This window comes from Letharia columbiana (assembly GCF_014066305.1).
Source record: "Letharia columbiana isolate WasteWater2 chromosome Unknown Sc0000023_s0, whole genome shotgun sequence".
NCBI classification, from domain to species: Eukaryota; Fungi; Ascomycota; class Lecanoromycetes; order Lecanorales; family Parmeliaceae; genus Letharia; species Letharia columbiana.
The window spans coordinates 499,335-524,526 of NW_023501064.1; the positions used below are offsets into that span (position 1 = coordinate 499,335).

At 51.0% G+C, this 25,192-nt stretch overlaps 13 protein-coding genes across 13 annotated transcripts; 8 read left to right on the forward strand and 5 right to left on the reverse strand.

Annotated features, from left to right (window-relative positions):
* Positions 1-107: 107 nt before the first annotated feature.
* Positions 108-1,094, forward strand: HO173_007276 (uncharacterized protein; the record flags this gene model as incomplete). The annotated part of the gene is made up of 2 exons (XM_037309180.1): positions 108-177; positions 487-1,094. 2 exons carry the CDS (start codon positions 108-110, stop codon positions 1,092-1,094), a joined length of 678 nt encoding a protein of 225 aa, XP_037164041.1.
* A 94-nt stretch (positions 1,095-1,188) lies between these two features.
* HO173_007277 (uncharacterized protein) lies at positions 1,189-3,012 on the forward strand (the record flags this gene model as incomplete). Its single annotated transcript, XM_037309181.1, has 2 exons — positions 1,189-2,403; positions 2,464-3,012. 2 exons carry the CDS (start codon positions 1,189-1,191, stop codon positions 3,010-3,012), a joined length of 1,764 nt encoding a protein of 587 aa, XP_037164042.1.
* Positions 3,013-3,180: 168 nt separating this feature from the next.
* On the reverse strand, positions 3,181-3,510 carry HO173_007278 (uncharacterized protein; the record flags this gene model as incomplete). The annotated part of the gene is made up of 1 exon (XM_037309182.1): positions 3,181-3,510. One exon carries the CDS (start codon positions 3,508-3,510, stop codon positions 3,181-3,183), a length of 330 nt encoding a protein of 109 aa, XP_037164043.1.
* Positions 3,511-3,939: 429 nt separating this feature from the next.
* On the forward strand, positions 3,940-4,201 carry HO173_007279 (uncharacterized protein; the record flags this gene model as incomplete). Its single annotated transcript, XM_037309183.1, has 2 exons — positions 3,940-4,056; positions 4,109-4,201. 2 exons carry the CDS (start codon positions 3,940-3,942, stop codon positions 4,199-4,201), a joined length of 210 nt encoding a protein of 69 aa, XP_037164044.1.
* Positions 4,202-5,901: 1,700 nt separating this feature from the next.
* HO173_007280 (uncharacterized protein) lies at positions 5,902-9,231 on the forward strand (the record flags this gene model as incomplete). Its single annotated transcript, XM_037309184.1, has 5 exons — positions 5,902-6,472; positions 6,523-7,697; positions 7,747-7,934; positions 8,049-8,290; positions 8,345-9,231. The coding sequence occupies 5 exons, from the start codon at positions 5,902-5,904 to the stop codon at positions 9,229-9,231; spliced, it is 3,063 nt and encodes a 1,020-aa protein (XP_037164045.1).
* A 149-nt stretch (positions 9,232-9,380) lies between these two features.
* Positions 9,381-11,114, reverse strand: HO173_007281 (uncharacterized protein; the record flags this gene model as incomplete). The annotated part of the gene is made up of 3 exons (XM_037309185.1): positions 9,381-9,607; positions 9,667-10,107; positions 10,160-11,114. The coding sequence occupies 3 exons, from the start codon at positions 11,112-11,114 to the stop codon at positions 9,381-9,383; spliced, it is 1,623 nt and encodes a 540-aa protein (XP_037164046.1).
* Positions 11,115-11,345: 231 nt separating this feature from the next.
* On the forward strand, positions 11,346-12,653 carry HO173_007282 (uncharacterized protein; the record flags this gene model as incomplete). Its single annotated transcript, XM_037309186.1, has 3 exons — positions 11,346-11,399; positions 11,488-11,731; positions 11,782-12,653. 3 exons carry the CDS (start codon positions 11,346-11,348, stop codon positions 12,651-12,653), a joined length of 1,170 nt encoding a protein of 389 aa, XP_037164047.1.
* A 492-nt stretch (positions 12,654-13,145) lies between these two features.
* Positions 13,146-13,666, forward strand: HO173_007283 (uncharacterized protein; the record flags this gene model as incomplete). The annotated part of the gene is made up of 2 exons (XM_037309187.1): positions 13,146-13,394; positions 13,535-13,666. 2 exons carry the CDS (start codon positions 13,146-13,148, stop codon positions 13,664-13,666), a joined length of 381 nt encoding a protein of 126 aa, XP_037164048.1.
* Positions 13,667-14,100: 434 nt separating this feature from the next.
* On the forward strand, positions 14,101-16,258 carry HO173_007284 (uncharacterized protein; the record flags this gene model as incomplete). Its single annotated transcript, XM_037309188.1, has 3 exons — positions 14,101-14,168; positions 14,219-15,216; positions 15,267-16,258. 3 exons carry the CDS (start codon positions 14,101-14,103, stop codon positions 16,256-16,258), a joined length of 2,058 nt encoding a protein of 685 aa, XP_037164049.1.
* Positions 16,259-16,657: 399 nt separating this feature from the next.
* HO173_007285 (uncharacterized protein) lies at positions 16,658-18,448 on the forward strand (the record flags this gene model as incomplete). The annotated part of the gene is made up of 3 exons (XM_037309189.1): positions 16,658-16,898; positions 16,953-17,863; positions 17,918-18,448. 3 exons carry the CDS (start codon positions 16,658-16,660, stop codon positions 18,446-18,448), a joined length of 1,683 nt encoding a protein of 560 aa, XP_037164050.1.
* Positions 18,449-18,867: 419 nt separating this feature from the next.
* HO173_007286 (uncharacterized protein) lies at positions 18,868-19,967 on the reverse strand (the record flags this gene model as incomplete). Its single annotated transcript, XM_037309190.1, has 2 exons — positions 18,868-18,956; positions 19,031-19,967. The coding sequence occupies 2 exons, from the start codon at positions 19,965-19,967 to the stop codon at positions 18,868-18,870; spliced, it is 1,026 nt and encodes a 341-aa protein (XP_037164051.1).
* A 1,308-nt stretch (positions 19,968-21,275) lies between these two features.
* Positions 21,276-21,728, reverse strand: HO173_007287 (uncharacterized protein; the record flags this gene model as incomplete). The annotated part of the gene is made up of 2 exons (XM_037309191.1): positions 21,276-21,587; positions 21,648-21,728. 2 exons carry the CDS (start codon positions 21,726-21,728, stop codon positions 21,276-21,278), a joined length of 393 nt encoding a protein of 130 aa, XP_037164052.1.
* A 550-nt stretch (positions 21,729-22,278) lies between these two features.
* HO173_007288 (uncharacterized protein) lies at positions 22,279-25,094 on the reverse strand (the record flags this gene model as incomplete). The annotated part of the gene is made up of 4 exons (XM_037309192.1): positions 22,279-23,119; positions 24,366-24,453; positions 24,625-24,784; positions 24,837-25,094. The coding sequence occupies 4 exons, from the start codon at positions 25,092-25,094 to the stop codon at positions 22,279-22,281; spliced, it is 1,347 nt and encodes a 448-aa protein (XP_037164053.1).
* Between the last annotated feature and the right edge of the window lie 98 nt (positions 25,095-25,192).

The following is a 25,192-nucleotide window of genomic DNA, read 5'->3' on the forward strand; positions in this document are numbered from 1 at the left end:
TAGTCGCCCCAAGCAAAAAGACAAAATGATGCCATCAATCTAGAGATCTATCGTTCATTATTGTTACTCCCTCGTTGCTTTCTCTATTTAGCTTTCAATTATCAGCAATGGCAGATATAGATGTGGAAAAGGTACTCTCGGAGTTGACACTAGAGGAAAAGGTCTCTCTTACCGCTGGTTAGTTCCCTAAATCCTGGCACTTTTGGGGAGCACGAGGATCGAGCGCGGCCCAATATCCGCCTTTTGTGCCTACGTCTGTACATCAACTTGGCATTTTCCATCAGCTGTGAAGGTGTTGCGGCTTTGCATTGGGATCTTTTTACGTTCAAAGAGATGCATACTGCCCAACGTCTTGGTCAGCATAAGAGCTCGTTTTCGAAGCCGTCACCCCAGAATCAGATGAAAACACACAATATTGAGTTATAATTTTGCATTTCGGGACTGTGGACTCAAAGGTCGCCTGACAAGGTTCTGACTATAAGCCAGGCAGAGACTTCTGGCATACAGTTCCTATCCCTCGACTTGGCGTTCCAGCTATACGTACATCCGACGGACCCAACGGTGTCCGGGGTACTCGTTTCTTCAATGGCACACCAGCAGGATGTCTTCCATGTGCGACGGCGCTTGGAGCAACCTTTGACGTTGATTTGCTCCGCTCAATTGGCAGATTCTTGGGGCAAGAGGCCAAGGCCAAGGGTGCACATGTTCTATTGGGACCCACAGTTAACATTCAACGTTCCCCACTCGGAGGTCGTGGCTACGAATCATTTTCCGAGGATCCTTTTTTATCGGGAACACTGGCCGGCGAGTACTGTAAGGGAGTACACGAAGAGGAGATCATTACGACGCCGAAACACTTTGTTTGCAATGATCAAGAGCATGAACGGTTGGCAGTAGATAGTATCGTTACCGATAGGGCACTGCGGGAAATTTACCTTATGCCTTTCATGCTGGCTATCAAAAATGCCAGACCTAAGGCTGTCATGACTGCTTATAACAAAGTCAATGGGACACATGCTGCTGAAAATCCCAAGGTTCTTGACATACTACGGAAAGACTGGGGCTGGGAAGGGCTGCTGATGAGTGACTGGTGAATGTTCCTAGCGAAACGAGAGATCAATAGCTAAGTTTTAAAGGTATGGCACCTATAGCACCTCGGAAGGCATCAACGCTGGCTTGGATCTCGAAATGCCGGGACCTACGCAATGGCGTGGTGCCGCGCTCAGCCACGCCGTGACCTCCAACAAAGTGCGGCAACATGTGCTGGATGAAAGGGTGCGCGCAGTGCTGAAGACAATCAAAGAAGCTGCCAAGTCTGGCGTCGTCGAGGATGCGAAAGAGGGCGGGCTGAACAGACCTGAGGACCAGAGATTCCTACGGCGTGTCGCCGCTGAGTCTATTGTGCTGCTCAAGAACGAAACTTCAATTCTTCCGTTTGACAAGAGCAAGACTGTAGCTGTCATCGGTCCGAACGCCAAAGTCGCCACCTATTCTGGAGGCGGCAGTGCGTCCCTGCTGCCATACTATACAGTGACCCCCTTTGACGGAGTCTCGAGTCAATGCGGGTCCGTACGCTTTTCACAGGGTGCCTACAGCCACAAAGAGCTTCCCTTGCTTGGAAAGTCGCTGCGGACCTCAGATGGCAGACCCGGCTTTGACTTCCGAGCGTACGACAAACCAGTCAATGCTGCGGATCGAAAGCTGCTCGATACGTTGCACCTCACTGATTCATACATGTTCGTGATGGACTACAAGGTCCCGAATTACACCAGCTCGACCTATTATGTCGATGTCGAGGGTGTTTTTACACCCGAAGAAGAAGGTACACATGAGTTTGGCTTGACCGTGCAAGGCACCGGCCAGCTTTTCATTGATGGAAAATTGATCGTAGACAATGTACACGATCAGCGCCCTGGCACCGCTTTCTTCGGTTCCGGCACCGTTGAAGAAATCGGATCGATGGCCCTCGAGGCTGGGAAATCGTACAAGGTCCGCGTCGAATTTGGTACCGCTCCCACGGCAAAGTCTTCGAGTCGAGCAACAGTCTCCTTCGGAGCCGGCGGCCTCCGCGTGGGCGGATGCAAGCGCATAGATCCGGAAAAAGCAATCGTCGACGCTGTCAAGCTGGCCTCTGAGGTTGAACAAGTGGTCGTCTTTGCTGGTCTGAATAGTGATTGGGAGGGCGAAGGTTCTGATAGACCTGATATGAACTTACCGCCTTACAGTGACGAACTCATCACCAAAGTCCTCGACGCAAACCCAAAGGCTGCGATCGTTCTCCAAAGCGGCACGCCGGTGACCATGCCTTGGGTTGACAAAGCCTGCGCTCTGGTGCAGGCTTGGTATGGCGGCAACGAGACCGGTAACGCCATTGCTGATGTCTTGTTCGGGGATGTCAATCCTGTAATCATCCGCCTCCGCATTCTTTAATTAGCATGGTTTTCTAAGCTGATACCTTCCCAGTCCGGCAAGCTATCCCTATCTTTTCCCCACCGCCTCGAAGACAACCCCGCCTTCCTCAACTACCGCTCCGAACGCGGCCGTGTCCTATATGGCGAAGACATCTACGTCGGCTACCGCTTCTATGACAAAGTCAAACGTCCGGCACTCTTTCCCTTCGGCCATGGCCTCTCGTATACCACTTTCGACCTCTCAGATCTGAATGTCTCCGCGACCACCTCGACCATCATTGTCACAGTAAATGTCTCAAATTCCGGCTCTCGAGCCGGGGCGGAGGTGGTGCAAGTGTATGTACGGGCTCAGGCACCTAGTATCAACCGGCCGCCCAAGGAGCTGAAGGGTTTCAAGAAGGTGTTCTTGGAGGCGGGGGAAACGAGGGAGGTGCAGGTGGAAATGGAGAAGAAATATGCGATCAGCTTCTGGGACGAGGGGAGGGATGCGTGGATCGTGGAGGAGGGAGAGTATGGGGTTTTGGTTGGGACTAGCAGCCAAGGCCGATTCTTAGAGGGAAGATTTGAGGAGGGCCAAACATGGTGGTGGACTGGGCTCTGAGACAGGGGACTCTTGTATTGGCGAAAGGATCATTTCATTCCTGTACGGCGTTAACGTATCGAAAGAAGGGAGCTCTTCCAGCCTTCCCTAGCCTCTAAGATCGCGTCATGTCCCCACAATAATATACGGAAGACCGGATCATCCAGAGCGAACGGCGACCCTTCGTGCTTACCCAGCGAAAGTCTGCGATCTCGTTCGTGCTGTGCCGGCCCGTCGGCCATCCCAAACATGTATTTGACTGTCATGCTGCGCTCCGGGCGAAGCCGTCGATAGATGCCAAGAAACTTGTACGAGAAGGTATGGTACCCGGTAGGCGTCTTTGATGAGCGAGCCGATTCGTTGCGTCAGCCCTATGGCGCCATGATACGATCGCATGATCCGCTCTTGAGGTTCGACGGCGTGTTCTCGAATCTCTTCCAGGATGCCCTCTTGTTTGAAGACAATCGTAGCGTTTGGCGGACACTGGATGCCTACGCCGATCTTATTCCCGCAACGCATCAGCTGGTACCGTCATAGTTGGTATAGTGCCTACGCGCCTCCTTTCATTCGGGCATTCGCTCGAAAATGATTGCTTCATGACCCGCCAGCGTGACAGCTATTGCGGTTGCCAATCCAGCTAGACCACCAGCGATGATCAAAATTCGAGATTGAGGTTTCGTATGGTTGCCATTCTGTTGTTGCATGATGAATCTCGGAGCAGGCCTATTGGGACCTCATGTTTATACGGATGTTCTCAACGATGATAAGTAGAGGAAAGGATGTAGCCCCAACCTGATTTAGCATATTCAAATAAAAATCATTTTTTTGGAACCCACACAAGGTCGCGCCCCCATCTGATAGAGTACTAGATATTATAGATATAGAAAAATTACAGATATGAAAGTTAGCCATCTCATTATAAAGATTCTAGAACTGCAAGAAGAAATCATGAGGCAGTACATAGAGCAGCATGTCATGAAAGACTCCAAATTTCATGAGAAGCAAAGATCGCCAGAAGAAGCATCGACAAAGGAGAAATACGTTTTGCTTCACGAACTTAGCAAGGTGATCAGTGATCAAGATCGTCTCCACGACGAAGTCCTGACTATCCTATTAGCCGGACGAGACACCACTGGGAGTCTACTTTGTATTTTGTTCTTCACGCTTACTAGGTGAAGTCATATCTGGCTACAATTCCGATCTGAGGTAGCCTACCTGAAAGGCGAACAGCCTACAGTCGGGAATCTGCAGCAGACGCAATACATCAAGTATGTCCTGAACGAAATTAAGCGACCAGCCACTATCTGCGCAGATCCATCTCACTTGATCACTTAACACACTTGCTGGATGATTAGACCGACTTGACCGACAGAACCTCACAGCGCTCCGCTTTTACCCACTTAAAACACACGCCCGCGTAGCCCTCAAAGACACTACTCTCCCTCTTGGAGGCGGGCCCGAAGGTCGAGACCCTGTCTTCGTCCCGGAAGGTACTAAAGTAGAATTCCATGCTTCTAAACTCCACCGCCGTCAAGACCTTTGGGGCAGAGATGCAGATGAATTCCGTCCAGAGCGATGGGAGAGCGACGCAAGTGTTTGGGTACGGCAGGATAATAACTCGCTCAACGCAGTTCAACTGCTGACTGGATGAACGCAGAGACTCCTGGCCTTCAGTGGCGGACCGAGGCAGTACATTGGTCGTACGTCTCAGCCCTACTCAAAGGAAACATCGTGGAGAGCTGACGTTGATATATTTGACAGAGCAATTCGGCTTCATCGTAGCGCTGTGCACCACAGTACGCATTGTGCAGGCGTTTGAAACATTGCAGAGTAGGGAGTCTGAGCCTTAGACCGAGAACCTTGGTGTCGTGTGCTTCCCTGCGAACGTTGTCAAGGTCTCGATGAAGTCAGACCGTCAAATTGGGGTGAGGTAAAAGGCACGTATATCTGAACGAATTCCTTCTGTGCTTTACACTACAATGTGCGACTTTCAACATGAAGAAGACCTTGTTGTACCTGCTTGACGCAGCTTGGTGCGAAATATACATCATCTTTCCCGAAAGACATTTGGAGTGTCTCCTTTTTGCACCAAACATCAACGCCTTTTTCGTTTTTCGGAGTCACGGGCTTTGGAGATCTCCTGAAGTATGAAAGTTCTCGGCCTTAAGATGCCAGCATTCTAATAGTCCTTCACTCTAGATGAGAATTGAGTCACTTGTGCTAAGCGAAAGTTGAGAAACGCGTCTCTTTTTTGGTGAATACAACAGGCGATATGAAACCGAAGGACAATTCCTAACGCTATGAGTCTTCTTCAGGACTTTGGATTGATCTGGTATTCCCAACGTTTCTAGAGAGCGCTCTGATTCTAAAAAGCAATCGTCTTGTGCTATGATATCAGAGTATCGATAATGGATTATGACATCGTCATTGAGTCGAGGACGACCACGCAGGAAGACTTTGTTGGTAGTATCTGAAGGTGTGTTAGCAACGATGTAAGATACAATAGAGCTCGAATTATCTGGGGCGAAAAGTTTCCTGCACTAAGCGCAATGCGGCTAAGTGGCCAAGTGTCAGAAACCCGTCAGCCCTAACCCTACTTTCGGAAGGCGACCCTTTAGCTCTTACCTGGAAGCGCATAAATTGAATTTTAGGGACTTCTATTGGGCCTGATTGGGGCATTGAGCCCCAAATGAGGCTCACGTCAGACTTAATTCCGAAGCAGATCTAAGCGCGCTGTAACCCTTCGGACGGGGCGTTATCCGAGATCTTGGCGCAGAAGCCTTGGCATCCAGGACTTTTCTGTCAGCTTGTCACGCCAAGGTAACTTCATCAGCTCCATGGACACCCCAATTCCGCCCTGCGGTCCGTGATACACTGACGCCTCGTCAGCTTTTCATTTATTTTGTCAAGATGGCGCGCCTTGGGAGGTTCGGCTTTCTTGGTGTGGCTATCTTTTTCCATTCGGTGTATATTGTCTCCATCTTTGACATTTATTTTGTCAGTCCAATCGTTCATGGCATGAGCTCCTTTGGTGTCCAAAGGAGTCATGGCGCTGAAGCACCAGCCAAGCGGCTTGTTCTTTTCGTTGGAGATGGACTCCGTGCCGACAAGGCCTTTCAATCCTTCCCCGACCCTTCTCCATCAAACCTCAATGCGCCTGGCGCACTCGAGCCTCGACCTCTGGCGCCCTTCCTTCGGTCACGCGTTTTAACAAGCGGGACCTTTGGAGTATCACATACGAGAATGCCCACAGAGTCTAGGCCTGGACATGTCGCCTTGATAGCCGGCTTGTACGAGGATGTGTCCTCGGTTACTACGGGCTGGAAGCTTAACCCGGTCAACTTTGACAGCGTTTTCAATCGGAGTCGGCATACTTGGAGCTGGGGCAGTCCTGATATCTTGCCAATGTTTAAGGAGGGAGCTGTCAAAGGCAGAATTGATGCCGAGACCTACGGAGAAGAATTCGAGGACTTCACGAAAGGTCTATGTCCAAGAGCTGGACCACCGCGATCATTGGCTGACGATCAGCAGATGCAACGCAATTGGATACCTGGGTCTTCGATAAGGTCAAGGTCTTGTTCAGCGCTGCTGCTAAGAATACGACGCTCGACCACGCCCTCCGACAGGACAAGAATGTCTTCTTCCTCCACCTTCTCGGTCTCGATACAACTGGACATTCATATAGACCCTATTCAAAGGAGTACCTCCACAATATCAAGGTCGTGGATCAGGGTGTGAGGGAGATGACGAAGCTCATTGAAGACTTTTATGGGGATGGCAAAACGGCATTCGTTTTCACTGCTGACCACGGTATGAGCGACTGGGGCAGTCATGGAGATGGCCATCCTGACAACACACGGACACCTTTGATCGTGTGGGGCTCTGGTGTTGCAAAACCTGTCATTACCGCCTCGAATAAGGCCATTGGACACGAAGACGGTTTCTCCGCAGACTGGGGCCTTGATCGTGTGCAAAGGAACGATGTCGATCAAGCAGATGTCGCGGCACTAATGGCTTATCTTGCCGGCGTCGACTTTCCAGTCAACTCTGTCGGTGAGCTTCCACTCGCTTATGTTGCCGGAGAGCCGAAGGAAAAGGCGGAGGCAGCGCTTGCCAACGCTCGAGGCGTGCTGGAGATGTACAAGGTCAAAGAAGAGCAGAAGAAAGCCAATGAATTGCGTTACAAAGCATATGGCCCACTTGCGGACGAACAGCACTCGGTTGATCATCGCGTAATGGAAATAAGAACAGAAATTGACCAGGGGCACTTTCAGCAAGCAATCACAATGAGCCAAGAGCTCCTCCATACTGGGCTGGACGGTCTCCGATACCTTCAGAGATATGACTGGCTGTTTTTGCGGGTGCTTGTGACCCTTGGCTATTTGGGATGGATTGCTTTCGCCATTACTACCATCATCGATATGCACGTATTGCATGGCAAGACCCACACTTCCAGGACTATTGCAACTTCTTCGACTTTCGGTGCCATCTCGGCTGCTTTGTTCTCGTATCTGTTCATGCGCAACGCGCCGCTTACTTACTACGCGTACGCCGCATTTCCACCTCTCTTTTGGGAAGAAGTGGTGGCGCGAAGAGAGGCTTTACTACTGGGAAGTCATGTCCTCTTCAATAATATACAATCTAAAAGAGAGAAAGCCGTGTTAGGCATAGAGACTTTGGTGTTTGTAGTTTTCCTAGAAGTCCTTGTGAGTATCCCTCTGATGGAGTAATGTCTGGAATGACTTACAATTATAGGTATTATCATATTTTCACCGGACCGTTTACACTGTCTGCTTCATAGGCCTTTCGTTCTGGCCTGTTTTCTACGGCCGCGATTTCGTCATGAGTAATAAAATTCTAGTTGGAACATGGGCTGTCGCCTGTCAATCTATGAGTGTTTTCACTCTTTTGCCTGCCATCAAAACCGAAAATGTTAACATGATGTACGTTCTCCTTTGAACGACTTCTATGCGCGTATCTCAGGAATCGCCTTAATATATCCATTGCCTTCCCAACTTTCAAGGCTGTAATCTATGTGCTGATCATTCTTCTGATAGACTGACTGGCGGTTTCCTGATGGTGCTCGTCGGTGTACTATACATTCTTTTCGAAAAGAGCATTCTTTCTTCAACAACCGGCGGCAAACAGGCTTCGCTTGACGGTCTTTCAGGAACTCTACTCGGAGTCCAAGTTGGCTTGATCATGCTGGCCATGATCGTTACTCGATCTAGCGTGGCATCCCTGCAGGCTAAAACAGGCCTGCCATTGGGTAATCAAGTGGTTGGTTGGACAATCTTGAGTATGCAAAATATTTGCGATTCAAAGGCTGAAAAACATACTGACAAAATCCTAGTTGCGTCTCTGTCCATACCCTTCCTCCACAGTCTTCAACCAAATAATCACTATCTCCACCGCCTCGTCATCATCTTCCTAACCTTCTCACCAATCTTCATCATCCTCACCATCTCCTACGAAGGACTTTTCTACTTCGCCTTCTGCGCCACCCTCGTCACCTGGGTGCGTCTCGAACACCACATCTACAATTACACCACCACCGCCTCTTCATCCCTGACGCCATCCCCAAACTTAGAACCAAAACCCCTCTACGACGCTCTCACAGCAATATCAACACAACTGCAATCACCCTCGGGTAAACCGACCGACTCAACCACACCCCAATACCGCTCCCTCACCCTCTCCGACGCCCGCATCTCCCTCTTCTTCCTCTACCTCCTCCAGTCCGCCTTCTTCTCCACCGGCAACATCGCCTCCCTCGCCTCCTTCTCCCTCGACTCTGTCTACCGTCTCATACCCATCTTCGACCCTTTCTCCCAAGGTCTCCTCCTCGTTCTCAAACTCATCATCCCTTTCGCCGTCATCAGCGCCAACCTAGGCATCCTCAACCGAAGACTCGGTGTTGCGCCGAGCAGTCTTTTTATGCTGGTTATGGCGATGAGTGACGTGCTCACCATGAACTTCTTCTGGCTGGTCAGGGATGAGGGGAGCTGGTTGGATATTGGGACAAGTATTAGTCACTTTGTTATTGCAAGTGTGCTCTGTGTGTTTGTGGCGGGGTTGGAATTTGTGAGTGAGATTTTCGTGAGTGGGGTTGAGGTTGGGGGTGATATGGGGGAGGGGAAGGAAGAGAGGAGGATGGACGGGAAGGAGGAAGTCAAGGTTAATGGTCATGGTCATGGTGCGAAGGAGAGCAATGGGGTGATAGACAAGAAGGAGACTTGACAAGTATGGTGCTAATACTAATTCAATTCATGGCAATCTCATGCAATCACTTGTACCATAAACTTGCACTACAAAACTCATTGACCTCTATTAACGCTGTTGCTCGTATCCCTGTCGCCTGAACGCCTCGATTGATGCCCAGCCCCTGGCTACTCCTGTACCTCCACCGGCCTCTTTTTCGTCAGCGTCTCGACTACTCTGCCGTAAAACATGGCAGCGTTGGTCCTCGAGAAGGTGATTTCGTCCGTGAGGTATTCCGGTAGCAAAGCGATCATATCGCGATCGCGGTTGCTGTCCAAGCGTGGTGTGTACTGGAATTCGGTGTTTTCGTAGCCGCCGTCGGTTTCTTTGGCTATTGCAAGCTTGAAGTGGAGTGCTGCGAGCACATGTCAGAACTGGGGTATAATTCCGCCTTCCGTGTGAGGCAAGACTTACTGCCGTTTCGGCCTGTCTGAATGCAATCATAGATATCAGACTCATCTTTCCTCTCCACACCCCGCAGTATCAAGCCAGTCAAGTCGCTATATAGATCTTCCTTCAATTGAGCCACTTGCGCAGCATAAGCTGCCTCGGCGCTGCCAACCATGATGGTTCGCTGGGCGGGAGTCTTGCCTCGCATCGCGCTACCAGGCGTTTTGGCGCCGAGGCTCTCAACAGCTGTGGAGGCACTGCGCGAGTTGGCCAACTTGGCTTGCAGGGCTTTGTTTTCGTTCTGGGCTTCGGAGAGAGAGGTCGATAGCTGGTCGGCGAGAGCTTGCGTTCTGGCCAGATCGGCGTCACGGGTGATGATCTCGTTCTCGAGAGACGCTGAGTCCTTGGACAGTGCCTTCTGGGTAGCGAGTTCTTTCTTCAGTGAGATGATGAGATCGTTCGCGGCTAACAAGTGTCAGCATGACGGTCACGGAAATCAAGAACCGACTTTTCTTACCTTTCGCGTTGGCTTGGGAGTGCATTTTGTACGTCTCGAAATTGGCATTTGCTTCCTTGATGCCTTCTTCTCTAAGATTTCTGTACTTCGTATCAAGCTTTTCCAACTTCTTGGTCATCTCTCCTAGCTTTCGTCTCGTTGCTGGATCAATGCCTCCTCGTTCGTTATCCGATATACTGCCAGCACGTCTTCTTGCCACTGTGGGCTGGCGCTGGTGGGTATCTTCTCGGGCGTTGTTGGTTCGTCGAAATATTGATTGTGGGACTGCATCCTCATCCTCTTCGTCTGATGCTGGGGCTTCTGGTTGGTCTATCTCCATTGCGACTTGTGTCTCTGGAATGATCTTTTCCTGTTGGCGAGGCTCAACGGTCTTCTGGCGCATGTTGGCTTTGGGCTTTTGTGCAGCAGGCCTTCCCGGACGTTTCGTTTGTCGAGTGGCAGTTGGCGTATATTCGAACTCTCCGTCCTTCTCCATCGCTTTCGGTTGCTGAGCAGACCCTTCCTCCACCACGTTCATTTGCTCCACCGGCTTTTTCTTTGACTGCTTCCCTGCCTTCTTCGCCGGAGCAACTTGCTTTGCTGGTTGCTTAGTTTGGACCAATTCATCCATGGCCATATTTTCGTTTCCCTCGCTCGCAAACTCGTCCACCTCTTCTGTATCTTCTGCGTGTCGAACATTGGTCTGCTCTTTCAGAGGTGCCCTCTTGGCGCCCGCTTTCTTTTTTGGTGCCGCTTTTTTGGGTGGGATTGAGTCGCCACTGGCGCGCCTTCCGATCGCCTTCGTCTTCGCAAACTTCTTCGCTGTTGCCTTTGCTGGACGGCCTTTTTTCTTAGCTGAGCCGGCATTTTCTTGATTCGAATCTGGGGTTGGGAACGCGTCCATGTTCAATGTGTCATCCTCCATTTCCGTATCCACAAGCCCAGAAAGCGACGCAACGGGCTTTGGTTTTGGCATGATGAGATGTGGCTATGCGAACAGTTGCGTTTGCTTCTCGAAGCGTTGAGAAGTGAGGTTCAAATGTAAACATTGATATTTAGGCAAGGCGCGCTAGATAAGATTTAAGGTTCGCGACAATCTTAGCGCGCGTTGTTGCCAAGCCCGGTCATTGTTCTCGGAACCTCTCTTTTTTACATCGTGTATCCAGCGAAGGCCTTCTTTCCTGCGAGCCATACTGTCATCGACGTTATGCCAGAGCGGACTCTGGGCGTGGTACAAGACTTGGTCCTCATATCAGCCGCTGTACGTCTCTAATTGCCACGGCCCCAAGGGGATTCATCATCTCGGAAGACTAGAGGATCTTTACTAACGCACCAGTGGGCGCTTCCAGAGCTTCTCGATATACTACCTTGTGAATCACTTCCTCTCACGGCTTGATACTGAAGGCAAGGAGCAAACAAGTCGCAAGTTAGCAGCTGCAGCCATCTTGCGCCGGCTCGACCCCCAAGAGAAAGATGGAGAAAGCAACGAGAAGGGCAGAAGGTCAAGAAAGGAGGATCTGGTACTCACGCAATACGAACAGATGATTGCCATGGATGTCGTCGCGCCAGAGGATATACCGGTCACCTTTGAAGGTAGAGCTGGGTCGTACTAGGTCACCGGCTAGACTAATACTTTTTGGCAGACATTGGAGGACTCGGTGATATTATCGAAGAGCTCAAAGAGTCTGTCATCTACCCTCTCACCATGCCCCAGCTTTACGCACATACCTCATCGTTACTGTCCGCACCTTCTGGCGTGCTCCTCTACGGACCTCCAGGCTGCGGCAAGACCATGATGGCGAAAGCGTTGGCTCATGAGAGTGGTGCAACCTTTATCAACTTACACATATCAACCTTGACTGAAAAATGGTACGGCGACTCCAATAAACTGGTCAGCGCAGTTTTCTCTTTGGCACGGAAACTGGAGCCTAGCATAGTCTTCATTGACGAAATAGATGCAGTGCTTGGCAATAGGAGATCTGGAGAACATGAGGCCAGCGGAATGGTGAAGGCAGAGTTTATGACCCATTGGGATGGCTTGACATCAGCGAATACCTCTGGTGAGCCTCAAAGGATACTTATCCTTGGTGCTACCAACCGTATGCAAGACATCGACGACGCCATCCTGAGGCGGATGCCTAAGAAGTTTGCGGTCTCCCTGCCTTCAGCCCCGCAACGACTACGAATATTAGGCCTCATATTGAAGGACACGAGGATCGACAAAGACCACTTTGATCTTGAATACCTGGTACGAGTCATGGCAGGAATGTCAGGTAGTGACATTAAAGAAGCCTGTCGCGACGCTGCTATGGTTCCCGTGAAAGAATTTATCAGGCAGAAACGTGCCTCTGGGGCGCCAATGGATGCCGTCGACCCTCGCGAAGTCCGAGGTTTGAGAACGGCGGATTTCTTTGGTTCTGCAGGTGGCGTTCAGGTCTTACAAAGGCCGTCAAAACAGAAAGTGCTTACTGACTCGGAGACATCCGAGGCGAATACTGATGAAGAGACAGATTAGATAGAGATACCCAGGGCATGATCACGGTGCATCCAGGCATTGGCGTTTTCGATGCTGAGAAAGGTATTCTCTGAACGTATACTTCATCATTGTAAAGATAGACCGCCATGTTGATAGATATAACGCACTTAAGTATATTTGATTGCTTCAAGCAGTGGACTAGAACACAGATGAGTCTATGAGATCCTCCTGCGGAAATGCCGGAGTATTGAGGGAACGGATAACCTGCGCGTTGGTCCGCTAGACAATGCCTCCATTGCGGTCCGCGTCCGTTCTAGGACACTATGCAATCCCGCGGCAAGCCGAGCTTCTCATGGGGTGTCATCATGTTTACGCTCGCTAACGTATTATCTGCCCACGACCTTTTTGACTGCATATAAGAAGGAAGGAGAGTCACACTCTTCTGCGTTCCATCGCTCCACAATTGCTGGCCTAACAACCGAGTGACGTATCCTATCCTTCCCGCCCGCTTCTCCCCCAGTCCGTCCAAGTATGGAACCGCTCAACCTCCAGCATCTCCTCACTCGCTTCTCGGACCACTGGTCCCAACGCACAATCGGTACCCTTAATGATTACGAGATCAAGCTCGCCAAGCTGCTAGGCGAATTCGTTTGGCACTCTCATCCGGACACCGACGAACTGTTTCTCATCTTATACGGCACGCTGAATATTCAATTGCGGGACCGAGATGTCATCTTGAAGCCCGGGGACGTATTTGTGGTCCCGAAAGGTGTAGAGCATGTATGTAACTTCCCCGGCCCTTAGTTTCCTACCCCATACCCTGATCTGAATCGCAAGAAAACATGCTGGAGTACATTCGCAACTGTGTGATGGCTCAATTCCTGATTTGAAAAGAAAATGACTGACTGGAGAACTTGCAGTGCCCAAAAGCGGACCAAGAGGTTGGGGTGCTGCTCTTGGAACCGAAGGGGGTGGTGAACACTGGCGATTCGGAGAGGGAGGACCTCAGGATTGCGCCGAAGGCTATGGAGGGTCTCTCTGAGCGATTGTGACTCCTGAATAGCGCTGTTTACTATAGTTGGAGCAATTATGTTCGGCGGAGTTCCACTTCTTGTCACATTATTATAAGTTCAGTTCCTCATGACACAGGTACAATGGTGTTGTGACTAGTGGTGACATTTCTACGTATGTGGATTCAATTTTATGGCATTACGGTGGTGGTGATCGCCGGGTAGCAAAGGTGAACCCACACGGCTAAAAACTGTTGAAAGTAGGATACCAGATATGTTAGAAAGAATGATTGTGAAAGACTGATTATTGTACGGATATTTATGTATATAAAACAGGTGGCTGGTAATTACCAGCCCTGGTAATACGCGACATGTATGCGATAGCCGAAGGGGCTGGTATTGTAACAAAAACTGGCCTCGCATGCCTCGGCAGTTGATAATTATGAATCAATTCCAATACATCGCGCAATTGTAACATGGATAAGTCTTTGGCGACTCTACTCCGTGCTCTCCAAAGTGGATCTGATGAGCAGGATGTCTCTAGGTAACATATCACCGATGCTTTTCCAATCTACCATATCTGACCATTCCTAGGCTCCTTGGCTCCGCCACAACGCTGCTTACCCTCTTGTCCAACCCACTAAACGTCACCCTCATCACCTCTCAACTTCTCTCAGCGCCCGCGATATGGCAGCGCCCAGATGGTCTCCGAACTACCATACGCATCCTCGGCATCTTTAACTCCGCCGCGATACACTTCGTTCAGTCGGAGGACTCGCCAGAGACCAATCGCCAGTTCCCTACTCAACGAGGACTGGGGCGGGAGGACTGGGTGATTGCTGTCGTGAAAGGGGCTGACGCTAGGTCGCCGCGATGGAGACATTTGTGTGTCCTGGCTGGGCTGCTGATTGGCTTTGAAGGCCGAGGGAAACAGAGCATATCGCAATCGCTGCGGAGCAATTTGGAAAGTGCTACGGTCAAAGCGGTCAATCTGGCTCTACAAGAAGAGGCGTCTAGCGGCGAGTTGGTGGGGGATAGCGTTGGCATGATGCTCAGTCATGTCTTTGATCTGCTGAGTGACAGCGAGAAGATGAACATTAACAACGACCTGCTGCTTCCGACCTTGACCGATGCGGCCTTCTACTCCGAAGAGGGACTCCAAAACGGCGACTTCCTCAGCACGATCGATTCGGATGTAGTACAGAGAGAAGGGATGAAGTTTGATTGGTCGCCAAAGTCCTCCACCTACATGCAATGTCAACGCATGACCACTGGTCCATTGATCGCTTCGCTAGGCTCCTTATCACGGCTTACCGCATTCTGTGTAGAGAATGTTTCAGATGCCTACCTGCTTTCAGGCATGATCGATGAATTGAGGGCTTTCACACGCTCGTTGTGTGAACAATGGCGGCAGAATAAGCTCTCAGAAATAGACATTACGGAAGAGTCAATGTATTTGAGCGAGGAGTCACTCAGGGCCACTACACCTTTGCTATGGCGCGTCTTAAAGTCGACCATGTTTGCAGTTGTCATTATCTTGAGGTCTCTTCTTGGTCGTGTACTCAGTGATAATCATATGCGCGCTGACGGTGGTAACTCTCCAACGTCCATGAGACTGTTATCCAATGTTGACGAAATATAGGTCCGTTCATGGCGATTCAAACGCTCCACATACTAGGGGATCTATATTTCGTCTCTTCGCGACTTGGAGCAAACGCCTTTTCGCAATACACGTTTGTGTTTCTTACTGCTATCGACATCCTGTCTCAATTCCCAGTGCAAGCCGAAGCCTTTCTTCGGGCAATTCGACCACCGTCAGCAGGCAGCATACCACAGCACCCTCTGGATCGCTGTCTCGACCTTTACTTCTTGAACACGGCTGAACACTTTACTACAGTGCTTAGTCCTGAGCTCAATGAAGAGCTTCTGATTGGTGCAGCTACTCCCTACTTAGGCTTAGGTAGCGACCAGCGGCTATTCGAAATATTTGAGTCAGCTCACAGCGTCATGCTTGCCGTTCTATCGGCTTCCCAGAATTCAGACCTTCTTGCTAAGCACATACATCCATACGTTGATGTCCTCTTTAGAGTGTTCCCACACAATTTGTCCGCACGGCAATTCCGGATTGCGGTCAAGACCTTGATACGAATATCATCGCCACCATCACTCATATCCGAAAGGCAACCGCTCCTACCATCCACGATCCTTGAGTTGGTTCGATTTCGGCTGGAAATAGCTTCACCAGCTCTGATGCAGCGGAATGCAGGCCCTCCTGCTCCTAGTTTCCCTGAGGAAAAATTGCCATTTATTGGGCAGCCTTCATTTTCAGAGCAATCAGTGCTCGCACTCACTCTCATTGATGCGTTGCCTTTCTTGCCCATCGATCAGCTGGAGGACTGGCTGCCAATCGTTGCGGAATCTGTTAACATGATCAAAGATGCAGACCAATTGCGAACGTGCAGACAGAGATTCTGGAATGTCCTCAGCAACGGAGAGATGGATGTAGGTCGTGCTGCGTTGTGCGTTGCATGGTGGGGTACAAGAGGTGGTAGAGATATGGTCCTGTTTGGTAGGGATAATCAAGCTGAAGGACCCTTAATGAGCGGTGCACTTGAGGAAGCTAGCAAGCTTTGAAGAACCGAAGCAAAGCCTAAACATTTGCCGCGGAGTCATGCTATCCAAAAAATTCACTGCAAGAAAAAGGGGAAGTTTCTTGAGTTCCACGAATTCGTACAGCGGCCGAGACCCGGGTCGAGAAGGACTAAACGTAGTTCCTTGTTGCAAGTGAGAGACGCAACTACCTTGCCAGGGTTTTGGATTACAGATATCTGACCACAGATTTCTTTAAAGCCTTTAGAAAGCAGGAGCGATGCGCTGGTTGCTTAGCCTATAAAAAATCTCTCGTGTTATTCTGAGTCCTTTATAAACACATTACCTACAATCTTATCTATTGGGCATCATACTAAGCATACATCAAACTCTTGAGACTTAGAGACTTGACGTCCATTACTGCAACTCTATCCATCTACAGCCATGAGCGAAGGCAAAGACGGAGGTAACCTAGCTGGTATGGTGAACGAAGGCGAAGGCGGAGTTGACGTACCTCCTGCGGTTAACGAAGACCAAGGTGGAGTGGCCGTACCTCCCATGGTGAACGAAGGCCAAGGAATGGAACATGTATCTCCAGTCATGAGTTACGAGAAGGGCACCGATCACATAGAACCAGTCATAAGCGAAGGCGAGATCAGGTACGAAGGCAAACGAAAAAGCAGATGTACGCTCACACAATGCAATAGCTATGATTCGACATGCTGACAGTGATGCACAGCTGAGAGTTTCTCTCACCTCCCAGCTCAGGACGACTCAGCACCCAGCACGGCTCCGACCACCAGGCCAGTCAGCCAAACTCAAGCCGACTCAGCACCCAGCACGGCTCCGACCACCAGGCCAGTCAGCCAAACTCAAGCCGACTCAGGACCCATTACTGGTCAAGGCGGCTCAGCAGCCATCGCAGCTCAGGACGAATCATCACACCTCACAGCTCACCGCGACTCAGCACCCGCCGCAGCTCAAAGCGCCCCGCCAGACAGTTCCGCCCAGGGCGAATCTGCACCTATCGCAGCTCAGAGCACCTTGCCGACTAGAAACCAGCGCGTAGATCACGACTGCGGGTGCGCGGACATCTATGATCATACTGGCAAAAAGCGGCAACAGGCCTGCGACCTGCATAGATTAAATCCGAATAGATCAGTGCTCCCCCTGCCGCCTAAGAAGCCACTGAGCGAGGTCACAAACTTGAGTGGTGGTACACGAGGTACATCGGTGTTCATGCCGCAGACAATGCGCACCGAAGAATCGCCACCACGCCAACCGCCAGTGGTGACACCGACCAAAGGTAGGAATTTCGTGCAGGGATCGGAAAACGGCCCAACATTCCTGGATCCTTTCAACTCTGAGCGGGCGATAGAGCCAACTGGGCCACCCAATACATTGACAACTATTCCGACTCAGGAAGACAAGCCCCTTAAAAAGTCTACTGGCCGAGTGTCAGGTCCAAAGGCATCAGGTCCGAAGGCATCAGGTCCGAAGGCACTGGACCCAGCAAAGCCTCGAACAACACAAGACCCACCGCATTTTGGTGAAGGCGCCAGTGGATCCCAGGCAACACAACCGCCGAATATAGATGCAGTGGCTGGCGAGGACCTGGGATCGAAAGCACCCGCGGATGAGCAGCGTACAGTGAGCAATCCCGCTCCCACACCCGAGCGCAAATAGAAAGCTAAGACAACGCAGGGCGAGAATGCAGCGTCTGCACCAAGGAAAAGTGAGAGTAGTGAAGATAATGACGATGGAGGAACCAGACTTAGCGATGAGCACCGCTTTCAATTTACTGTCAAGGAAGGCAAGAAGTCCGTAGGCACCGCAAGCGGTCCCGCTTTCAGGAAGGGAAACGTCCAACCAAAATCCATCTTGAAAAAGATTGTTGGAACAACAGCGGCGTTGAGAAAGACTGAAAGAGGCAGGCCACCATCGGAGCAGGCCAACAATGACGTGGAAACCGAAGACAAAAGTGGAGGAGCCAGACTCTTCCATGACGCTGCCGGACGAAACAAGGCTGGCGAAGGCAACAGCGTTACAAACAATGCGAGCGGTCCCGTCCGCGAAGACCAAGGTGGAGCGCCGATTCCTACATTAATACTGCATACGGATGCGGGTCCAATTAGAGCCAGGACCAACAGCAACGGCGAGCCCGTATTCGTTGCCCCTGAAGCGCCCACAAACGGTGACGAAGGGAACCCGTGTAAACGTTGTGTTTTGATGTGAAGGTTTCTCACGGAGTACTTACTACATGTGCTTTGATCTGATTTTGGGATTGGGGAAACGGGGTCTCAAGGAGACATTGCCGAGAATCGGTGCAACATGGATTGTGCATTGGTGATTGCTTGCTATGGATGCAAGGGTATTCTCTTCTTGTATTATCTGCATGAATTAAGGTTCGACTATTATCAATACAAGGGTATCTTTCAACTATGCTCTCCATATCCAAGGATTGCGCCTCCATGCAGAAGTCCCTTCCAGATGCATGCAATGACCCTAACGCTGTGGACGCCCTCCGCCGTAATAGATTAGATGCCATTTCCCACATGCACCAAATGCTCCTGCTACAATGCTGAAACCATGACTGCCGTATACCATGCTGTTGCCGCGAAGCTGCCCGTTCGAATCTTACAGCCTACCGCTATTCACGGAATGAAAGGTATCCCAACCCTCGTCCTGTCCCGATATCGTACATAGTCGATGCCGAAGAAACCGACAAGCAGCGTTTCCTCTTCTGCGCAAACATACACGTCAGCAGACAAACCCCCCCCCCCCTTTCTGCAAGCCCCGGCAGGGAAAACCACCTACTCTCGATCCTCCTCCTGAAAAACCTGCACAGCACCACCGCATACCCGACCAAACATACCACGTTCCCGAGCACCACCTGCGTCCCCAACCCCCACCAGAAGAACCCGAAATAGCTCGGATGCCGAAGGTACCGGTAGACCCCCCCGGTGACCAGGACGTGTCCTTCCTTCTTCTTGCTCTGGATGAGGTGGTTGAAGTTGGAGCCCGCGTGGACCATGGCCGTCGTCCGTGTGCCTTGGCCTATGGCCAACATTGCGGCGCCGAGGACGAGCCAGGCCGTGTGTACCGCGGGTGGGAAGATGCTGCGTGTGAGTTTCGGGAGGTAGTGATGATGGAGGAAGCATTCGACGAAGGCCATCCCGTGCGCGATGTTGTATGCTTTGCCGTTACTTGAGAGCAGAAACGCGGATACGGTCGCGGCGGCCGGGTTGGATATGGCGGTCGTGTGGTATTCGAGGAAGTGGAAGAGGGAGAGGAGGAGGAGGAAGAAGGGGAGGCGCCATAGTGGGGTCGGTGGGGGGAGGAGGGTGGAATTGGGGTTGGGGGTGGCTGGGTGGGGGAGGGAGAGGTAGAGGGTTGTGAGGAGGGAGGCGGAGAATGTGGAGCCGAGGGCGAAGGCGCGGAGGGATATGGCGGCGGGGTTTTTGTTGTTGTCGACGGAGGGGGAGGATGAGGGGGTGTGGAGGGGAAGAGGTGGAGTGGGAGGGTGGTTGCCGTTGGCGTGGAGGTTGGCGTCTCGAGGGTGTCCGTTTGAGTGGTCGGTCTGCGGTTCCCAGGGGTTGCGGCGCGTGGGATTGAGGGCTCGGGGTGAGGGAGGGGTCGCCATTGAGGGGCCTGGATCCAGGCTGCGCCTGTGAGGCTGATGTCCAGTCTCGAGGTTCCTTAATCTGGAATCATCGTTGGGGGTTAAGTAGGGATCATTGACGGGTGTTGGCATACTGCTTGCGGACGCGATTTACATTACGAAGGAATAGTGGGCGCTAGTAGTAGCGCTGTTGGTATTCAAACATGGTTGAAAACATAGCAGTCGAGCGATATAATTCCTCAAAAATAGGTGCTGGCAAAAATCACAGCGAAGAGGACAATTTTCGATCAGCCCTCTCCTTTGATGAAGCAATTTCATCCTAAGCTTATTCACGCCCAGACTTGACGTATTTCGCGGCTGAGGATGCCACTTCGTTCGGCAGGTTCCGTAGAGCATAGAAGATAGGTTGAGTTGTCAATGATCATGCTCATGCTCATCCGTTCGAGCGCAATCAAATATTCTACAAAGTACAGAAGACCGCAATTCTCCCTTTAAAGACAAAGTTTATCAGATTAAAGATAGATGAAAGATAAGGTTCCTCCCTCTCTCTACCTTACTCATAACTTAATCATAAGTCATATCATTTCGATACTTCATTGCTCCCAGAGCTCACCCCGATATACTCACAGTCCTCCACAACCACCCAGTGTTGACCACTATGACCCCCTTCGAGATCCGGCACTCTGATCACAAGTCGTAGTCTTGAGGTAAGATAGTCTAATGCTGCTCTACATTGACAACCCAACCGAATCTCACCCATCATTTTATCCAGACTGTCCACATCGAACGCACCTACCACAGTACCACCTGACCATCCGAGCAAACGTATACCACGCGGTGTTTCCATCATTTACGTAGCTGCTCAACCACCAAAGAAGCACGGCAAAACGCAGACTGCCACAGATCCCGTGCTTACAGATCGCGACAGTTTGGATCAAATGGTTAAGAGCCTCAAAGCTTGTTAAGTCTGTGGGGGTCTCAATCGCTGGAATGGTTTACTTTCTAACCCTAGCAGATCTCGAAAAATGTCAACGGGAAATCGAAAGGGTTGACGAAAGAGAGCGCGGGACTGAAGGCTAATTTTGTCAAATTCGGAAAAGCTGGGGCAAACGTTGGGGGTACAGCGACGGAAAAGCATGGCCGCGATGGGGTCGTTTGGACAAGTCTTCGAGCAAGCACGTGACGGTGAGGATTAGGACCTCAGTGGGTGCAATTTTCATTCTGTCTCAAGACTTATTCTGAGGTGCGAGCCCGAGGAGACTACTCTCCTTATGCCGCATGCGAAGGTCGTTCTCAAGCGCCCGAGCAAAATGTTGGACCCTATCCCGACATCTCGCAGAAACATGAAAGGACAACCGCGATTCCACGCCACGAGTAGGGTCTGATGTTTGTTGATTATGGGCATATGCCAGAATAAATTTGTTGACAACGGATCAGGGGCTATTGGATACCGGGGAACGTAACAAGTTTCGTGTCGACATCTTTCAGATGGCAAACGCAGGCAGGTGGGAAATATCCCATGTAAATACTCCGGGCCGACAGATCCGGTTCCGAAAACACGTCCCACAGGACCGACGTCTGGTCGCCGTTGACGACCCGTACGGTCCCGAATCGCGGTTCCCCCCGCGGCGGTCTGAAGACGATGACGCGCGGCAACGGACCGGGGTCGATGACATCGTAGTAGCAATACGTCCAGCCGGGCTCCATTTGCAGTATCGCCGCCAAATCTTGGGTCTGGAAAAAGTGGCCAAACTGCCCCGGACAACGACCCTGTTAGCCGCGTCTTCGGGTATCGGGGCCCGTTGCAATAACCTTGGCTATGACGCTGTTTCGCAGGAGGATTGGGTCATCGGCCATGGCGGCCGTGATGATTTTCCAGTGAGTGGTAGCCATACTGGTTCGGAGATAAGATGGACGTCTGCGTAGTCACTTGGCATGGAAATCTGCAGACCTTCAAGTCAGAGTGCAAGGGAACACAGGCGGGACGAGTGTTAATATACTTTTCCGGCGTAGTTTGACCATTCGGGGAGAAGGTAATGGTAGGCTAGTCGTTTTGCCGCAAGGGAAGTATTAAGCAGCCCATTTTTTCGTAGTCAGAGCCGACCTGCATGAGATTTTCGTACGTTTCATCGCCAGTGTTCCCCTGCGCTGCAACTTGTCAGCTCTTGCAAATCTCATCTGACAGGCGGAGGGTTCTGGGAGCGTGGAAAAAGGCTATAAGACTGTGAGTTGACTGCGCTGATGGGCTTTTAGATCTCCCGTCTAGGCAAGGACACGGGCGCATTGGGTTTAGAGCAGGAAGTGTTTGTCTATCAAAGTCTAGGTTATGTATAGCCATCAGTTCTAGCCATCGTGCTTGACAATAATCAAGGCTCATCATGATTACCCAAATCGAAACTTTTCTTTTCCTTCATCCCCAAGCATAATCTTGTGAAGAAGCGTATCAACTTTTCTCGATGGCCTCCAAGCACTGTGGGAACTCGTCCCAGTTCTGCATCACAATGCCGACGCCCAATCCCTTGAGGGTCTCGGTCATCTCCTTCTGCTTCTCGCTGCCGCCGTAGCTGCCGACGTAGCCAATGACCGGGATACCCGCACGGACGGCACTCAAGGTCCCGCTTTTGCTGTCCTCCACGGCCACACACTCTCCGGGCTCCTTGCCGATGACCTTGCAGGCGTGGAGGTAGATGGCTGGATCCGGCTTGGTGGTTGGCTTTGGTAGAGAGGTGGCAGCGCTGAAGATGTGGTCTTTGGGGAAGTACTTGGCCTGGTCGACTTTGTCGATGCTCGCTTGGACACGGCGCAGAGCACTTGAGCTGACCACAGCCATGCCATACTTCTTAGCCTTGTATAGCTTGTCGAGCTCCTCAGAGCACCCTACACAGGGCTTGGCATCCCTCTCCAACTTGGCGATCACTCTGTCTTCTTCCATAGCCACGTACTTTTCCATTTCAGGGCCAGGGATGCTGAAGTCAAACTTTTTCTGGAGGTTCACGACCATGCCACGGAAGTTCTGGCCGACGAAGTCATTGAGAAGCTCGGGACCGGTGTAGCGGTCTGGGACGTTGTATTTGGCAAGAATCTCGTTGGCGAGGTCGGCACAGGCTTCGAAGGCCAGCTCTTCCGAGAGGACGAGGGTGTTGTCACAGTCGAAGAGGATTTCTGTGATCTGAAAGGGCATGCTGGTTAGCAGAGGTTCCACTGGCGAGTAGGGTGAGGCTGATTGGTACCTTGGGCATGATGAGGGTGGTAGTAGGTGAGTACGAGGCGATTGTTTGCCCGTACTGAAAAATTGGTTAGCTATGGAGGGGTCTGATGAGGGTCCTCTCTCTTACTGGTTGACTGGTAGTTTTAGAGCTTCTGTGAGGCCAATTGATATGTAGGAAAGTGATATGAGTGTGTAAAATGGAAAGGATTGAAAGGAAGGATTTGGAAGAAATATATCGAGCGGTGAGGTTGCGTTGGCCCTTTCACTTTTCGGCAGCTGTGTGCACGATCGGTTGGTGGGTAGTGGGAGATCTTCACCCGCGCCAAGCCTTGGACCCTCGTCTTGCCTCTGCTTCTTTCGGGAATATGAGGCTGGCTTCATGCATCTTTACTTCCCTTTTCGATCCAATAGTCTCCGAGTACTCCCTTGTTTGCAAAGCCGTGCGCCGTTTACTGCATTAATCATTATGGAAGAAAAGTTGTGATTGCCTTTGGGCCAGCCAAAGCCAGAAGTTATCTGAGTAGAAGTTAGACAATACCCAGAAAAGGCCCCAGAAAAGTGGCACTTTGAGGGCAGAGACTATTGTTTTCACACCAATTTTGGGCATCAACCCGGAAAGATCTGTCATCCACGACTGAGAATGTTTCACTAGCAGCGTTGACCAAAGGGAAACCCCTTCTCTTTGACTTTGTTCCTGTCGACACTTTATAAACTTGTACCGCCTCAACTACCACTGTGCCTGGCACCTTGCTTGACCCACCCCACGGTGAGAGTACAAGCCCCTATTTCTCAATGTCCTGGTGGTACTGTACTACTATGAAAGGGAGGAGCTATGAAATAGGTAATGGCCAGAAGCCATGATCCACAGAAAGGGCCAACCCACCATATCCATTGGTCTGTTCACACACTTGCCGTTAGCTCATTCTTGGTGCGCAAATTCTTTCAACTCCTACCTGTGAAATCATGTCTCGTTATGGCAAAAGCAAAGCACCTGGCGGGGTTCATCGATGCTCCAGTGTACCCTGGCACCAGTCCAGCCGTCGCAAAGCTCACTAGTCCGAGGGAACACCCTACGGCAAAGGGTCCGCCTAGGGGTCCGAAAAGCTCTCGCTGGCGAGGATCAAGGGCTACTCCAAGAGCAAGAGCACTCCACACGCGAGATCTCAGACTAAATTACGTCGTCATTATTCAGTGGAAACTCAACCGTCTCAATCAAAAGTGCCTGTCCGAGAGCAACGGTTCCAGGATTTCGAAAGCAACCGCCCCTTTAAATCTGCAGCAAACGTTAGAGCCTAGACGCCCAGGACTTGGACATTACTGACTCAATTGAGCGGTCTGCGCCAAAGGCACCACGAAGGACGCCACCAGCCAGCCCGGCACCCAGAAGTTGGCCGCTCATGTAGAGTATGGCTGAAGCGCTTGGTAAGCGTTCCTTCCGGTGCCTCGTGTGGGATAGGAGGAAACACCTCGTGAGAAACCCGTCAAACCCACGGTCATTGTTGAAAATGTGATGATGGGATTGATGTGGCCTTTTTCTCGATCAGTACTCCATGCTTTGAAACCCAGACTGCTCGAACTGACCTCCAGAGCCAGGCGCAAATGCCATGATAAACAAAGTCAGAAGGAAGATGTTAACGACCCCAGCATATGCCGGAGCCTGCGAAGTCCCAAAATTCGTAATGGTCGTGTCAATCATGCCGCTCAGGTAGCAAAGAAGGAATGAGGCGAACGCTCCTACGAGCTTGTGGCGAAGTTTAGCAGGGTCAATACGTCTTCTGGGGTCAAATGCTTACAGCGCTTTTCCATATCCCAGGATCGTCCCACCCTTCCCTGAAGTAGGCGACCCAATTGACTAGCCTTCCTTTGTCTTGTGGATAAGTCGTAGCTTTGAGGGTACCACCAAGATGATTGGCCACAAGAGAGCCAGGGAAATCTGCTACCGTCCCTGGCGCTAGACGCTCGCGAGGCACTTGAGTATACTCCGACTGTACGGAGTTCTCAGGTAAGAAGACGCAGCATGGCACTGTAGTGAATTTCAGAATATGGATCATACTATATAGATGCAGGAGACAATGGAATTCGGCATTCAAACGTACCTTATATGAAAGAAGCCGTACTCCATGGATACCAAACATCAGTCAGCATCAGT